We start from the raw sequence: 17,274 nt of genomic DNA, 5'->3' as shown, positions 1-17,274 counted from the left end.
CTCTGTCTGGTTGAGTGAAGAGATATGGGGGGCGGAGGGGTGACCTTCAAGATCCATACACCCACCCCCACCCCCGCCATAAGAGCTATGTCCATAGGATTGAAGACCCTCTTCCTCCAGAGTAGAGTGGGATTGAGAGCCGGTCCTTGGGGGTTGGGGCGTGATACCCAACGATGCTATAAAATCATTTTTATTGATCCAATGCCTGGCTGACAGTTGACGGTTGACTCGTCTGGTCTGATCTGGGTTGCGCTCGAACAGAATGGGCCTGACGGTGGGAAAGAACGCCACCCCCCCCACACACCCCTCCCCCTCGGCAGCAGGTGCCTGGGTGAGTGTGCAAGAGGACAGTTCCCCACCCCCACCCCATGTCCCTTTAAAGGCTGGCAAAACAACTTGTAGGAAGGCATGTCCCCTCCTCTCCGTGTCCTTCCACCCCCAGCAGCGGACAGGTTTTCCAGGAGCTGCGTCCCAGACCCATCCCCAAACGGAGCTGAGCCGGAGAGCGCGGCCCGAGAGGGGCTGGGCGCGGCAGCTCGGCTGATTCCCACCCAGGGCTCCGAAGAGCCCCATGCAGACTCTGGGGGTGGGGATAGGGTACTCTCTATGCGCGCCTCTATCTGAGAGGCTGTAAAACACCTCTGGCGCCTGGCGAGGAGAGAGCATCCTTTGAAAAGGGACAGCAGTGGCTGCGGTGGCGTCTACCCGGGGGGAAATGCGGCCGCCGCAGCCGGCCGGCCCCACTGGGGCCCCAGCGCTAGCCTGCTCTGGGGAGGAAAAATAAAACATGAAACAGGGGTTAGCGGAATCGTGAGGTCGGCCCTTGCCCAAGTCTCGTTAAGGAGACGCGCGCACTCCCAGGCTGGGAATGCGGAATGGACACGTGGACAGAGGAGGGGGAGCTGGGGCGCGAGGCAGGGCCGGGCGGGGGGTGGGGGGCGTCTCCGTGGCGCGCGAGTTGTGGGCCGCGCGCTCCGGGGCCACGTGACCACGGGGAATCGGGGAGGGGAGGGGAAGGGAGCGAGCGCGCCAGGCTCGGCGCCCGCTACTGCCGGGGTGGGCGCTGAATCCCGGACGAGGGAGGAGGGCGGGCGAGCGCGAGTGTGTGTGTTTCTCTCGAGTCATTTACGGCGGAGCAGCCGGCGCGATCGCCGAGGAGGCGGCGGCGGCAGCGGCTGCTTCGTGCAACTGTGGCTCCCCCCACCTCCTCTTCCTTTTTGCTCCTTGATTCTTCTTCTCCCCTCACACTGGTCCATGGGGAGCCGGCCCCCCTGCTGGCACCTCCTCTCCACTCGGCTCCGTAGGAACCAGCTGCCGCCTCCCTGGCCGCGGGCTGCGCGGGCGCCCGGTGCCCCGGCCCCTGGCGTGGCGCCCGGGTCTCGCTGCCCGCAGCCCAGGCAGGCGCGGCGCTCCGCTCACCCAAACTGACTCCGAGAGAGAGAGCGAGCGAGCAGATGCCCGGCTGCACCGAGACATCGGGCATCCGGGGGCAGGGCGGGGGCGGCGGGGAGGAGGAGACATCGGAGACTCTGAACCCCGGAAAAGTTCAAGGTTTGTTCAGGTTCCCCCGGGGAAGGCGAGGAGCGAGGCGGAGCAGCGTGGCCCTCTGCTGAGACAGCGAGACCTGGGAGGAGAGGGGGGCGACCCGGGGCTGCCGCGGGCTGGCCGAGCCCCTCTCCATCCTACGACGCTCACGGCCAGGAGGCTGGAGTCGGCGCACGGGGCAGGAAGGGCTGGGGTCAGGCGCAATAGCCGGGTTTCCCGCTCACTCGCTTCTCCACACCCCATCTCCATGGGGCAGCCCGTTCCGGCCGCGCCACCCTCGCGCCAGCCGCGGTGCCGCTGCCCAGGCAGGCGGCGCTGAGCCTGCCTTCGTGGAGCCCGGGCCCTGATCGAGACTGGCGATAGCGCGCTGGAGCCAAGCAGGGAGCTCGGCGAGGGGACAAGCCGCGGGCTGCCCATCTCGGGCATTCGGTCCGGGCGTTGCCTCGGGTCGTGGCGACCCGCGTCGCCGGTCTCATCACTGCACGGAAACTTTTCCTTCTCCAGATGGGTTAAAGTTGCCTGGATTTTCTCTTTCTCTGCGAAAGAAATCATTCATTTGCACCTAACCTGGGATTTTTATGCTGGAGCTGCTGCTGCAGGGCGCTCAGAGGAAGGAAGCCGCGCTATCCATGTGGGGTTACTACCGAAACCGAAGAAACTGGGGTTTGCATCGGAAATCTGCACCCTCGAACGAGTTCGGATTCGAGCCGGACCGCGGGGCTGTGGAAACCGACACTTGGCCCTAGGCAACCCGCGAGACGCCAGTGGCCACCCGGCCCCAGGGCCGCACGTGCGGCTCCCCCCTAGCCGCACAGATCCGGCAGGGGGCACCAGCCGGGAGGTGGAGCTCCTCCCGCCTGGTGCTGCGACCCCACCAGTTCCGAGGGTGTAGCCGGCGGCGCCCGGGACGCCCCCTCCCCTCAAAGTGTCCCCGAATTGCACTCCCTGGCCCCCAGAACCTCAGCAGAGACAGCCGGGCGCCACGGCCACCCTAAGTTGGATGTGACCAAGCCCAGCCTGGGCCCAAGTCGTCGTCGACCGTTGCCCCCTCGGCCCCCTCCCGCTCCCTCCTCGGCCATGGCCCCAGGGATGCCGGGCCGCGGCGCCGCCCTGCTCTGCCTCTCGGCGCTGCTTGCCCACGGTGAGTATCGCGGCGCGGACTCGGGAGTGAAGATGCGGCGGGAGCCGCTGGAGGGGGCAGAGAGGAGCCTGGAGAAGGAGAACCTCCACCCCCGGACTCGCAGCCGCCGCTCCCAGCTTAGCATCTCGGGCGGCAGCTCGAGTTACCTCCAGCCCCCAAACCCTTCGGCGGGAGCGGAGGCTGCGAGGCCCGCCCTGCGGACCGAATCCGGCCCCGGAAAAGGGCGAGAGGGGGTACCGCTCCAACCTCCTCCTGGTTAGAGAGCAGGGTCCAAACCCGGGAGTCTGGGGGCGTGTCCGCCCACGGAAATCTAAAGGAACCCGAGGGATCCGCTGGATCGCGTCCGGGCCGCCCCTCCTGCCACTCCCAGCCCGGCAGCCGGCGGGGCTGAGGGCTGCTGGGGACCGCGGGGATCGTGTCTACCCCCGCCCCTGGCGCGCAGGCCGGTGCGGGGCCGCGCCGCCCGCTGCCTCGCTTCCTGCGGCGGTCCTGGAGAAGGGAAGTGGACAGGGGCCCGGGGATCGCCTGCCCGCCGTCCTGTGAGCTGCATCTAAATGGCCGGCTTAGCCGAGCCAGAGGGCGGGGGTCTGGGCAGCGGGCGCAGGCCCGGGCGGCGGGCCGCGGGCGGAGCGAGCGGGCTCCGCGCTCTCGCGTTCTGCAATCTGTTGCGTCTGCTCCCCGGGCTCGCCCCGGGCTCCGCGGTAAAGGGGGTGGGAGAGGGAGGAGCCGGGGTTGGCGCGCTTTGGCACTGGGACAGCAGCGATATGGGTGGGGGACCTAGGGTCGCGGAACAGCCCCCCAGAGTGGGAACTCAGATCCGACGGGAGGAGGCTGCAGCGGGCCTTCCGCAAGCTGGAGGCGCTCCAGGAGGCGAGGGGCGCTGACCGAGGAGGGAGGGAGAGAGCTGGGGGGGGGGGGGAGGGGAGAATGGAGAAAGAGAGGCTCTCTGCCCCCTCCCCACGGGAAACGAACGGAGCGGGCACATAGTTCCCCAACCAGCAAGGGATGGGGGACTTGGCTGCCCCACGCCGAGGGATGAGCCTGGACAGCCTGGAGAGGGGCTAGCATGGAGGGGGCAGTGGGCTCTCCGCGTTGGCGGAGGACCTTCCATGTGCCCTGCTCAGCTTTTGCCCACGGCTGCCCGGTCCCTAGGAGCCTGCCCGGCGGGCCGTGAGCGCGCCCAAGGTCTCTAACCAGCGGCCTCTCTCACCCAGACCAAGGCGCCTTCTCAAGGTTGAAAGAATAAGGAGAAGGATGGGTTCAGGGAAGCTAGGGTCCTGAGGCTAGGATGGGGTGGGGAACAGGCTGACCTCCCTCTACGAGTAGATTGGTTCTCCCCGGCTTCAGGGAGGGGGTGGCTCGGGGTTGGGGGGCTGTTTTGCGTTCATTTCACCAGGCACAGCCAACCTCAGTTCTTTATCAGAAGACTGGGCAGGGGGAGTGCTGCTGGGAACCAGAAATCTCGGGCTCCGTGTGCAAGACTGAGGGCGGGGAGGAGGTGGGGAGAGGGGACTCTGGATGTCTGCGCACTGGAACTGCAGGGGCTAGGCTTGTGACCCGGACCCAGTGAGCAGGGAGTTTGGGGGCGCAGCAGGAGGAAACCCAGCTCAGGCCTGGGTCTAGGCATGGTTCTGCCCCCATCCCCTGCGTCTTGCTCCCAGAGCTCCCTTCCAAAAGCCCAACCATGGCCTCACCTCCAGGCAGCTCAGACACTCTTATTGGGTTCCGACGGCCCACCTTTCTGACCCCTCAGCCTCCAATTAAGGATCCTTTCCCCTCCCTCACCTGCCAGAATCTTGTCGGCATCCTAAAACCCAGCCCCAGTAGGGCCTTGCTGTCCTGACATTGCTTCTCTTGGAATAAATCTGCCTCCTCTTCTCCTTAGATGTCGGTGTCTTCTCTGTACCCAGTTAGTCCTGGAGTGGTGGAGGCAGCTAGTGGGCTTATTCTGCTCTGTCCCCCACACAGCCAGCGCTTAGCACAGTGCGCCGGACACCCAGGGCCCAGGATTGGCTGGTGATTAGAAGGAAGCTATTTGAGGAGGTGGAGCATGGGTCCCCCACTGGGCAGGCATTTCCCCCTCCTGATTATCTGTCTCCCTTTCCAAGTTTCTTCCCTGAATCCCCAGCCCATGCCTCAGACTCCCCTTCCTTAGGGAAGGGTACCAGCAGATGCTCAAAGCTTGGGGACCCCCCTCCCAGATGGATAAGGCCAAAGAAGTTCCTCCCGCAAAAATACCATCTCGCCTAGGTTTCCCCTTCAGGAATACCTAACACCCACCCACCCAAACCATGCCTTTATCAGGAAAAGGGTACATGGATTTAGTCTCATTTCAAGCTAACTCTTGGTAGGGTTTTCTGGGCTCTTCAAAGATGCTGGAGCGGGAGTACAGTTGCACTTTTTCGTGCCTGGCAGGCTACCGAGGCCACAGGGCTCTGACCACACAGCCAGACCGGGAGCCAAATAGCCTGGGTTTCTGACTCTGGCGCCATCGGGCAGGGTGACCTCGGGCTGCCTCCCTCATGTTCCCCATCTTCCCCAAGCAGTGTGGCCCCTGGCCCATCCCTCCCCTTCTCACTCTCTGCCAGGACTGATGGACAGATACCATGTGTGAACGGAGCCCCACTACCTTTCAGGGCCCAGCTCAGCCTCTGGGGTGGCAGGCCCTACACTGCTGTCAGTCTCAAGGCTTCGGCTAGAAACCATCTGAGAAGGCCACTTTCCTTCATCTGGTCTCTGGGGAGGTGTTCTGCTCCATTTCTAGTTTGGATAGGAGTTTAGCAAGGCATGGTGGTTGTTTAACCTGTTAGAGGACTGATTATGTCAGCTTCCTACTCAGTAACCTTCACTGGCTCCCCACTGCCTGTAGGATCAAGAATACACTCTTTGCCCCCTCAACATACAAGGCCCTCTGTGATCTTGTCTCAATCTACATCTTCACTTTTGTGGTACTGTCCCCTCTCCATCCTCTGTGCATCTTATGAGATATTGCTCCTTTCACCTTCCTGCCTTCCTGCTTTTGCACCCACCAGCCCCTTCATCTGGAATACCTTGCCTCCAGAAATCCTTACCTTGCCTTCAAAGCCCAACTGAAACATCACCTCCTCCAGGGAGTCTGCCTAGATTACCCCTTGGCTGCTCATCAGCAGCTCCTAACCCCCAACAGAAGTAATTGGTCTCTTTCCTGTGCTGCCTTGGCCCTTCATGCTGCCTTCCCAGCACTCCTCAAGGACAGCAGTGTGTGTGTGAAGGGTATGTGTGGGCATATTTATGGGCATATCTATACATGTACCCCTCCTGATCCCCACACACTTGCATTTAGGGCAAGAGCCATGGCTTCTTCGGTTTTGCCCCACTCTCCAGTGCTTGACACATAGTAGGCACTCAAAAGAAATGAATGGGGTGTGAAGATAACTCTGTTGGGGACCCTCGCAGTGTCAGTTGAAAAGGGAGCTCTGGAGTGTGAGGCAGAAGAGGGGAGGGGAAGGAGACAGATGGAGACACCAGGAAGAGAGCAAGGGGATGGGGCAGAGCCGTGCCATACCCCTCGAGTGGCCCGTACAGGATATACATGTCTGGGGTGACGTGTTGTAACACGGATGTGAATGTAGTGTCCCATCTTGCTCCAAATACGTGATCTCAAATGTATGTGTCCTCACCTTTGTGGTCACCAGCCTGGCTTCTCTTCCAGGTTGTGTCCGTGCTCTCCCCAGCCCACCGATTACCCAAGTTCTGGGCTCCTTTGGAGATGGAGGGAGGACACAGCAGGAGGACAGGGTCAGTGCTGGCCTTGGGAGGCTCCCTCACCACTGGGAGTGAGGAATGATGCTTCCCCCTTCCCCCTCTACACACACCCATCTTCCTGGCCACATGGAGCCCTATGCCACAACACAGCCTTGTTAATGTTTAAGACCAGTAGGTGGGGATGTGTTATAAACTTGGTGGCAGAAAATGAGCTGTATTGGAATCCATTCTGAGGATAGTGCTTGGCTGAAGGAGGTAAGGCCACTTTGGAACACCAGGACGGGACCCGGGCATCTCCTAAGCCCTCCCTGGGGGCTTGTCTGAAAGTGATAGACCCCAGGCCTGAGATCGGTAGTGAGTGCTTGTGATGCTGCAGAATCTGAGAACTGGAGAGGCACCAACTCCAACCTGGGGCAGAGGGGATGGGGGGCGCGGTGGTCTCTCTTCGTTGCCCTACCCACAATGATGGCCATTCACAACACCGAAACTAAAAGAGATCACAGAACCTGCAAATCCTACCTTTGTGCGGATGTGGAAATGGACACTCGGAGAAGGAAAGGGACCGGCCAAGGTCATCCTGTCAGTTCATTCTGGAACCAGGACTAGCACCGGAGCCCAAAGGGGTTTCCTAGATTGGCAGTCTGCTCCAGGCCCCTCGGCAGAGATTCCACTACCTCTGTCATCCCCTCTGTCTGAGGCTTCGGCTTCATACAAAGATCTCTGGCCTCAAGCTAGCCTCGGGTCCCAAGCAGTCGAGGTAATCAATCACCAGTAGGGTTAATAAACCTTGCCAAGCACTACAGAGGGCACATGGAGGGGCTCAAAACCTGATCTTCGACTCCTTTTCATGAGCTTGAAGTGCAGTTGGGGAGATGAGAAAAAGGCCCCCATTCTGAAATTCAAGGCGTTCTGGATCCCTGGGATCCATCATTTAGAGGTTCAAATCCTGACTTTGTCATCAACTTGCTGCGTAACCACAGGACAGTCACCTCCCTCTCCAAGTCTTGTTTTCATCCTCTGCAGAGTGAGAGGAGGCGATGCCCACCAAGCCCCCTTCCAGCTCACTTGTTCTGCCACAGAGAAGCCTCTTGTCACCTCCCTTGTCTCTCCGCCCCACACCCATGCTCCTTCCACAGAGGCCAGCCACAGATGCTAGCAAATGGATAGGATTCTTCCTCCCCGTTTCCTCCCCAGGGTCTTCCTTACTTCTTCCTTGCCAGTGCTCAGCACAGAATTTTAATACGAGATTAATGAACCGGTTGTGGGGTGACTTTTTTTTTTTTTTTTTGAAAATAAATTAATTTTTCTATTTTCCTGCTCTGTCGTTTTAAATGAAAAGTGGGCCTCCTTATCATCAATTCAGCTGGCGGTGCCATACTCCAGCAGTCCCCAAGGATGGGGCAGTGTATCGGGGAGCACCGACTCTCTGCCAGCTACGGCATCAGTCTCTGGAGGACCAACGGGCTGCCAGGGAGGGGGCGGGGCACGCACTAAGACAGGTGAGGCCGGTGTGGTAACAGAGGGGACAAGCCACTCTTGGGAGATAGGCTGAGGGTCCAGAAGTCATTATCTCCTTTCCTCTGCCAAGTTTGCCCCTCTCTGCTCCTCCTCCACCGCTTCCTCCCCAGGTCCCCCCCCTCCACTCCACCGCCCCAGGCCCTGCTGGCTGCCAGACAACCAAGCAGGATGAAGTGGAAAATGGAAGCAATTACCTGGATTATTCAATGCTTGTTGCACAAATGAATGAACGCAAGAATGAATAATTCAGTGCAGAAGAAAAAAAGGGTAGAAAAGGTAATTGAAGAAAACCCTTTTAGGTCCAAATTATCTAGATAATTATCTGCCTTTGAAAAGTTCTGCTTTTTATCAGACTTGAATCCTTCCTGCTGCATTCTCACCCACACCTTTTTTGCCCCATGAGAGTGGGCAACTGGTTACTCTCTTCTCTTGAGTGACTTCCTGTTCAATTCAAACTGAAGGGCGGTGGGCAGGAGGAATTTCTCAGCTTCTCTCTGTTTCCTGAGCCCACCTCTCAGGATCCTCAGAGCTGGGAGAGTGATGTGCCCAGGATCACCTGGATAAATGGATGACACTCAAAATGGTCCAGGTTCTCAGAGGCACCCCATCCAAGGATCCAGGTCTGGACAGCATCAGACCTTACAGGGCGAGCCCTTAACCCTGGGAGAGAACAGGCAACCAGGACACCCTCAAGCCCAAACCCCTCCCCAGGAACACAGCCCCAGAGGTGGTCAGCCCTTAAACAGAATCAGCCAGAGTCACGTTGAGTGACAATCTCTCTGCTTTTCTGCGGGAGAGAAGGGGTGGAGGGGAAATGGTTCCTGTCCTTGGGGATCGCTATGACAAGGGAGTCATTTCCATCCTCAGAGAGGCCCTAATCTGATGAGGGAGGCACGGCCCCAGCCCTCCGAGGTGGCCTTTGTCCTCTTGCACATTGAGGGTCCGATGGTGAGAGACAAGATGACCGCCTTTGCCCAGAGGTTGTAGGACCGCACCTTGCAGGCCTCCACCCACCCTCCCTCAGCCCCCAAGACTGGTGGGGAGCCTGGCTCAGGGCCAGGAGCAAATGTATTTTTGGTGGCTTGGTACAGATGATGCAGCAGACTTGTCACGGCAGGAGAAAGGTGTCGGTGGGAGCTGGCAGTGCAGCGCACTCAAATGCACACCCACACGGTCACGGGCACTCACCCGTACACTTGAGGGTCCCAGCAGTTCTTTGGAGTTTAGATCCATGATCTCATTTGGTCACTGGGAGACCAGTGACCGCCAGGTAAAGGCAGCAACTAGGATCCCATTTTACAGAGGGTAAAGCTGAGGCTCAATGGAGACCTGGCCACACCAGCTCTTGAGGTCAGGTTTTCTGACCATGAATACAGAGGTCTCCTTGACGTACCCCTCTGTCTCATGCACACAGGGAATAAGCACAGATGGGGACTGACAGCCACGCGCCCGCATACCTGAGCGATGCCCACCCATCTGGCTGCACTCATCTCTCCAGTCCTTTACATGGGTCACGTGCTTTTCCATGTCAGAGCCTCTGTATGTACTGTTCCCTCTGACCAGAACACTCTTCTGCCCCATCTCCTACTCAGCCTTTAGACCCAAGTGGATCCACACTTCCTCCTGGAAGCCTTCCCTGATTCTGAGTTAAACAAAGACCCACCAACCCCTGCCACTCATTTCCAATTTGCTCTCTTTGTAAACTGCACTGCCTGGCCCCCTCGCTGGCATTAAACTTGAATGGACCTGGAAGTTGTGTGCCCTCTTCCCGGTGCTGTATCCCCCGGGGTCTATTGGGATCTCTGGAATAAAGTAGGCATTTAACAATTTGTCAGACGAGTCGCTGAATGTACACTTGTGCACATACGTGTACGCACAGACCGCTTCCCTGTCTCTCAGCAAGTATTCAGTTGTTGCCTACTGTGGGCCAGGCACTGTTCCAGGCACTTGGTCTTAATCCACGAATACAGCAAAAAGCCCTGCACTCATGGAGCCTTTATTCTTGCAGGGGGCAGAGAGGAGGCCACAGTAAATAATAAATACATACAATAAGTAAACTATATGTCAGAAGGCAACAAGAGCTGAGGAAAATAAAAGAAAGGTAGGGTATGGGAATTGGGAATTCCAGCGTGTGTGTGTGTGTGTGTGTGTGTGTGTGTGTGTGTGTTGGGAGGGGTTGTGCAGTATTAAAATGAATCTTCACTTCATTAAATGTTATTAAGCAGACTTGAAGGAGGCAAGGGAGCATACTAAGCAAATAACTGAATATCACATTGGGACCAGTCCTAGGGCAGGGGTGAGCGTGACCATTCAAGACAGCAAGGAGGCCAGAGGGGCTGGAACACAGTGCAGACTTGGAAGGGTGCAGGGAGATTACGTAGGGAAGGGAGGCCCTAGAAGATTAACTGGTAAACTGAGTGAAATGGGGAGCCATGGCAGGGTTTGGAGCGAGAGTGACCTGAGCTGCTGGCAGCTGCAGGCTGGCAGAGCTCCAGACCTGTGGGGATAGGGACCCCACCCCCTGTGCCACAGAGGGGACCTCTGTCTGCTCTCTTTAGCTCCTTGCCCCGCACAATCTTGGCTGTGGCTGTCTTTCCTGCCACCGCGCGGCCACCCCATCGGAGGCAGGACCAGGCTGTGCAGGGGGCAGACTGCTGCAGAGACCATCCAAGGATTTGCAAGGCTGGCTTCCAGACCCGCCCAGCCAAATTAGCTATCTGGCCATCCAGACCTCTTCCATGGACTCGAGCTTCCTGTACGTAAAACGGGGCTGCAGCAAAATCCAGTCTGCCTGGATCTCTGAGAAGTCCCACAGCGACTCCGGATTACCTGTTGCTTTGACCTCTCTGCCTGTCCCTGTTTTACGTCTGCAAGTGCTCAGCTGGGGGCCCCTTCCTCCCACGACTGGCCCCCTGCCACCACAGGACCACTGCAGCCCATGCCTCTTAGCCAACGAGGTGACCTGCCCTGAGCTGACCCACTGCCCTGTCATGAGTCTCCCCAAGTCACCCCAGTCTCCCCTGCCCTGTCCCTTCTGGGGAGAGACAGGCATGTGGGGCCTTTGTCCAATAGGAAGGAACTCTTGGATTGGAAATAGGAAAAACTGCCATTTTCTCAGCTGCCAACACAGCAGAGAAATGATCTCAGTTTTCTGTGGCTGTTCCCGACAGGAGAAAAACTGCCAACCGCCAGCCCCGTGCATGAGAGGTCTGAGATGCTGAGGAAAGGGAGCTGGAGCTGGGGGAGGTGGCAGGGTGAGAAGCCGGGGTGGGAGTGGGGCTGGCTTGGTGCAGAGGACTGAGCTCCCCACTTGGCTGCAGTGCTCCTGCCTGGGAAGCCCTTCCCCACCCAGCGCCCGCCGACCACCCACCTGGGTCTGAGCAGCTATTGAACTCTCTAGTTCTCTTAATAGTCACTTCTACTAACTGAGCACCTAATACGTGCCATGCCCTGTGCTGGGCACCTTTGGAGCCAGCAGACTGTTCGGTCTCTCCTTACATTCATAGTTCTCCTTGACCCTCACCTTTTCCCTGCACTCGGCTCTAACACCAACCTGCCTGGCTTTGTCCATCCCCTTGTGATTTCTGGGCAAGTTACTTAACCACTGTGCATGTTTCCTCATCTGCAAATGATTATAAAAATACCCAACTTAGAGGGTTGTTGTGATGAGTCATTATTCCAAGTCAGATATTGAGAATAGTGCCTGGCACAGAGTGTCTGAAAATGATAGCTCTCAGTATGATTGTTATTAATATTATCAGCACATGCCAGGCACTGTGTTAAGTGTGAAAATGAAGAAAATACAGGGCCTGTCCCACGAGGAGCTTCTAAGGCGTTGTCCTGGGGAGATGAGCTGTTTCTCCACAGATTGTGATAAAATTCTGCCATAGACACGTTGGAAGGGATACAGAGTTATGAAGGGAGAAATCTCGTATCTGCTAGAGAAATCAAGGAAGACTTCATGGAAGAGGTGCCACTGCAGAAGGCCTTAACCCAGGTTCAAGAATTCTGCCTCTTAAGACTAATCAGTCAGCACCCACTCTGTGTCCGAGACCCTGAGGAAGACAGAAACATAGGGCAAAAATGGTCCCTAGCCTACCAGCTCTGAGTCCAGCATGGGAAGAGCCACAGCTGCCTGTGAGGGAATAGCAGGCAAGGGGGCTAAATGCAGCGTTACCTGGATGATCTCTTAAGACCTCTCAGAACTTTGACCCTGTGCTCCCTGGAGCACTGGGGAGCTGTGGAGTATCGTGGAGTGAGGGAGTGGCTTGATCAAAGCAGGGATCTAGCAACAATGACTTAGCTGAGGGCAATTTGCAGATTGGAGCAATATTGAAGGAAGCTGTTCCAGCAGCTGATCTGGGAGTGAGGGATCTTGGGATGGGGAATGACCATTAGAAGTCATCAGAGGTACCACCACATGGCAGACAACCGGGGAGACGAATCTGAACGCCAGCTCTGCCACTTAGCAGCAGCCTGACCTCTCATTTCTACTCCTTGGTTTCTGCCTCTGTAAGATAGGATGGCGAATGGGGAGCCTGTAGCGTACGGCTCAGTATTTGGAGCTTTTTTATTATTTTAGCAGCTAAAGCCCAGAGAGCAGAAGGGACTTGCCTGTGGCTCACAGCCAGTTCTGACCCCCTTGGGTGGGGACGGGAATGTCTTTATTGTCTGGTCAGGAGTACTGGGGAAGGTGGCCCAGTGAGAGCACTGAGACAGACAGGATGTCTCTCACAATTTTTAATAGAGGCCCAGCCTCCCTCCTCTTCCCTCACCCTGGCAGCCAGAAGCTCAGGGGTCCGATCCATCCAGGGTCACTGTCAGTGACTGAGGCTCCAGGAAAGCCTCAGAAGAAGCCAGTCACGTCAGACTGTGGTTTTCGAGTCGCCCAAAACCAAACATAGGTTGGAATCGTAGCCCTGCTGCTGTGTCGCTAGGTTACCCGGGAGCACTTGCCTGCCTTGTCTCCCTGAGCCTCAGCTTCCCCATCTGCAGAATGGGCATAATAGCATCACCTCTCTCTGCTGTGCTGCCGCAAGGATACGAAACCAGTGTACATGGACGTGCCCAGAACAGAAGCTGTGTGCCTGCCCAAGGGGCTCAGGAAACAATCAGCAGGTTTGTTTCCTTCCTTTCTTGCCCGGTGCCAGGCGTCGCTGCCAGGAAGCATGTTTAAGACAGTGCCAAAGAGTTCCCGGAGAGCTGTTTTCTGGTGGTTGGGTTTTTTGGTTTGGTTTTGTTTGGGGTCTTATTTTTTTTTTTTTACCCTCGATGCCTCCTAGCAACATGCTGCTTGTTTTAAAAACAGCAGTGGCCAGCTGCCGACCCCTCTCCCTCCCCCCCTGCCTCCCTCCTTCCCTTCCCAGGAAAACAGCTTCAAGCATCTCCCCCACTTTCCAGGGTCTCTCCATCCCAGGGTGGAAGAGGCCTTCCTGGGAATGCAGCTGGACCCAGAGCACACAGTGCCAGGGTGGGTACCTGGCCCTTGAGGCCACGGCTTCCCAATATTTGCATCTCCTCTACGGCAGCCCCCAAGATGGGCATAAAGGCTACCTGTACACCATCAGGGCAGGCAGCCTGTGCCATTGCCAGAAATCAGGTCTAAGGATACAGGGAGATTCTGACGGAGCCCAGGCATCTCTGAAGCACTTCTGCTGCTGCATCCTGCAGCCTGAAAGCTCGTGGACACCCTGGTCCCAGAGCTGACCCCTCCCGCTGCCCATCCTGTAGGGGTGTGGGGGGCTGGGTAAGGAGAACGGGCAGAACTCAGTGCGTGGTCTCTGTAACCATTTATAATTCATCGTGAGCCCTTAGGAGTCGCTCAAATGTCCCAGTCCACCCAGAGGACCCTCGTCTCCCCAGCCTCCCACCGGGTTCCTCTGTCCCGGGTGTTCTTTCAGCCAACGGCTTGCCTTCAGACAAATCTTTTCCTCCTGCTGCAGTTTAGTTTCCCTGCCCGCGAGAGCAGGGTCGCCGTGCTGGATCAGTGCCGTCCAACAGAAACGTACCACGAGCCACATGTGTAATTCCAATTTTTCTAGTTACCACGTGAGGAAAGTAAAACGAAACAGGTGAAATGAATTTTAGTAGTATGTTTCAACCAAAATATTCAAAAGATGATCATTTCAACATGTAATCAGTGTAAAAATAGTTAATGAGATTTTTGCATTCTTTTTTCTCCCTTTTGTGTTACATCTTCGAAACACCCCATGCAGTTTACACTGTCAGCAACACATCGCAACTCCGTCACAACTGGCCCCATTTCAACTGCTCAATAGCCACACGTGGCAAATGGCTGCCATCCTGGAAGGTGCAGGGCTAGGAGCTCCCCAAGGGCCCTACCACATTCTCCCCTTGGAGGTATTTTCGGGGCCCTGGAGTTAGTGCTCTGGGGACCGGTGAGCCCTGGGGACTCTCTGGGGTCCTTCTCGGAGATTCCCTGCCCAGCCTAGAGCCCTCTCAGCTCCTCCCCAGCCCTGGCATGGCTCATGCTGGCCTTGGGGACTCCCATTCATGCAGGCAGCAGCTCCCAGATGCCCCCCAGAGGCCACGCTCCCTCCCCCTCTTCCCGGAGGTGCTGTAGACCATAGGCCCGATCAAGTCACCTTGAACTTCACTGAGAGGGAAAGCCAGAGTCCTGCAGGGGCTGACAGGCCACACGAGTGTCCCTTTTCCTGACAATACCTCTCTGGCCGTATCTTCCCTGTCACCCACTCAGCTCCGGCCACACTGTCCTTTTTGCTGTCCTCACCCATGCCAGGCGCCGAGCCTCAGGTCCTTGCAACCCCTCTGCCTGGTCTTTTCCTCCAAATAAGCATGACTCATCGCCCCCCTACCTCCTTCAGGTTCGCGCTCAAATGCATCTTACCAGGGTGGCCCTCCCAGCCACGCCCTACTTAAAACAGCCCTGCCTGCCCCTCACTCTGCCCGGACCCTGCTCCATTTTTCTCCCCCTGACATACCGTATAGTTATGTTTCTGCTTGTTCATAGACTGACACCTCCTCCCCTTGGAATGGAAGCCCCACGAGCAGGGCCGCACCTGTTCTGTTCACAGCTGTATTCCCAACTCCTGAACCGGTGCCTCGCCAGAGAAGATGCTCAGTACCTACTGTGTGAAATGAATGAATAGAAACGTTGCTCCTTCCCCTCCTCTCACCATTTCCACCTGGGGCACCACCCAGAAGAAACATCTGGGCGCTAAATGAGTGACAGGGACCGGAGCCGGGGGATGTTTATTCCTTCCCGCCTGCCTGCCTTCAGTCACACAATCAGCTGCCATATCCTTGCTCTGCGGTCTTGGAAAAATTACGTCACTGCCCTGTGGCTCAGTTTCCACATCTATAAAATGGGATAATAAGAGTACCCTCCTCACAGGATTGGGGTAGTGAATAAATAATAAATGCATGGAATGTGCTTGGAGCAGAGCCTGGCTTGTAGTAAGTGCTCAGTAAAAAGTAGCTACAGGTTGATTCAGCTCTTGTTTTTGAACACCTGCTCCACGCCAAGCACTGTGACAAACACTGATCATGCAGCAGGAAGACACGGTTACCAGCCAATGTGGGTCGAGGATGCAAACAATTTCAGTGCAGTGGGCAGAGGGGAAGGCAAACAGAGACTGGCTCACCTGGATTTCGGAAAGGGGCAACCACTGCCAAAATCTCTGTGACCTGGTGCGTTGAGCTCCACATGGGGTGACCTTTGTGGAGCAGCCACATGGGGTGACCTTTGTCCACCCACTACAGCAGTGGAAAGACTACAGCACTGCAGCCAGGAAACCTCTACTCTGTCACCGACCTGGGGGGAGTCACTTCTGTTCCCTAAGCCTCAGGCTTCTTATCTGTAAAGTGGGATAATAACAAACAGCACCTGCATCTCAGATCATGGGGATTCAATGAGCTGATGTGTAAAGTACCCAGCACTGCCCAGAGGCTGGATAGACAGGAGATGCTATCAGTACCCTCCCTGCTAAAGAACTGGCCAAAGGGAAGAGAGAGGGTGTGAACCTCCTTGAGTGGTGCCCTGCGTGCAGCTAGCCCTCCATCAGCGCCTGTTGGTTTGCACTCTGAAATTCTCCCTGGACTTTGGCGCAGAGGGGCCACTCACTGTGGGGAGATACTTAAAGTTAGGGGAGGTAGATGGGAGCTTCAGGCCCCTCTCATCCTGGAACCATCCTTATCTGAAAGATGGGGAGATTAAAGTCCAGACAGGGGAACGATCTTAGCCCAGCACACAGCAGTAAGGCGTGGCAGAGCCGGACCTGAGACTCAGGTCCCTGCTCTCAGGCCAGTGGGCTTGCTGTTGTGTTTTCAGAGGTTTTGCATGAGGGTGTTGGAGGTTGGGGGCAGCGTGGTCAACTATTGCTGGAGGAAGCTGGTTGGTCACAGATTGGGGCTCCCCCCAACCCCCAGTTAGCTTCCCCAGGGGCGTATCCAGGGGAAGAGCCCAGCAGGCATGATGTTTACATGGAGTAACCAGATTCCATCTCCAATAATCGCATCACAAACAGCACGAAATGTGAACTGTGGGGAAGACTTTGCTAAATGTATGACTGGTTTTCTCATTTTCCCTACATTCCCCTCCCTAGGACCCCCGCCTCTCCTCTTCCACATCATGCACGCATGTACACACACACACACACCTGCATTCCCCATGCCATCCCGTTTGGGCCTCTGATACCAGCCCAGTGAAGGCCACTTTTGTCCTTGTCCAGCCCTAGAAACGTGACTTCTCTGTCTGGGGGGTAGGCAGGAGATGTGAGTATTTGAAGGTCAGGTTCTCAACCTCGAAGTGTCCCACTGTTCCCCACCATGACCGAGGCATCTGGAGCCATTGGCAGTTGAAAAATGGCTACACTTTATGACTTTATTACAGGTAATCCTCACTGCGAAGTTGATAATCGTGATGCCCATCATGTGGATGAGGAAACTGAGGCTTAGAGAGGAGAAGTGATTGGCTCAGGTCACAGAAGAAGAAGAGGCAGAGAGACTGTGTCTTCCACTCCCCCGGGCCCTAATCTCCTGACTCTGGAGCTCTGGGTCCCAAAGCCCCTCCTCCAGGCCCCAATATCATAGAAGAAGTGACACACTCATTCCGTTTGATCCCAGTATGGTCAACTCACCCATGCAGGTGCCCTGATCACAGAAGGGGAAACCAAGGCAGGGTGGCTGGCTCACCCACCTGTGCCCCCTTCCCTCTTCCTCATGTGTCTCAGCTGTCTCTGCCCAAGATACATCCCCCCCCCAGCCATCCCTTTTCCTCGGTCCCTGGCTGCTGCCTGGGGGGGGATCCCAGGCAGATATGTCAGACCAGAACCCTCCCCCAACCC

The 17,274-nt window shown here is 56.8% G+C and overlaps 1 protein-coding gene across 1 annotated transcript in view; it reads left to right on the top strand.

Annotated features, from left to right (window-relative positions):
- The first annotated feature begins 2,622 nt into the window (after positions 1-2,622).
- The window catches only part of TMEM132E (transmembrane protein 132E), a 49,937-nt gene continuing 35,285 nt past the window's right edge, over positions 2,623-17,274 (top strand). The window contains exon 1 of the mRNA XM_059906427.1: positions 2,623-2,686. Coding sequence (XP_059762410.1) covers positions 2,623-2,686 — 64 coding nt within the window. The remainder of the gene's footprint in view (positions 2,687-17,274) is intronic.

Source organism: Balaenoptera ricei, chromosome 20, assembly GCF_028023285.1.
Source record: "Balaenoptera ricei isolate mBalRic1 chromosome 20, mBalRic1.hap2, whole genome shotgun sequence".
NCBI classification, from domain to species: Eukaryota; Metazoa; Chordata; class Mammalia; order Artiodactyla; family Balaenopteridae; genus Balaenoptera; species Balaenoptera ricei.
This window is presented reverse-complemented; position numbering and strand designations above follow the sequence as displayed.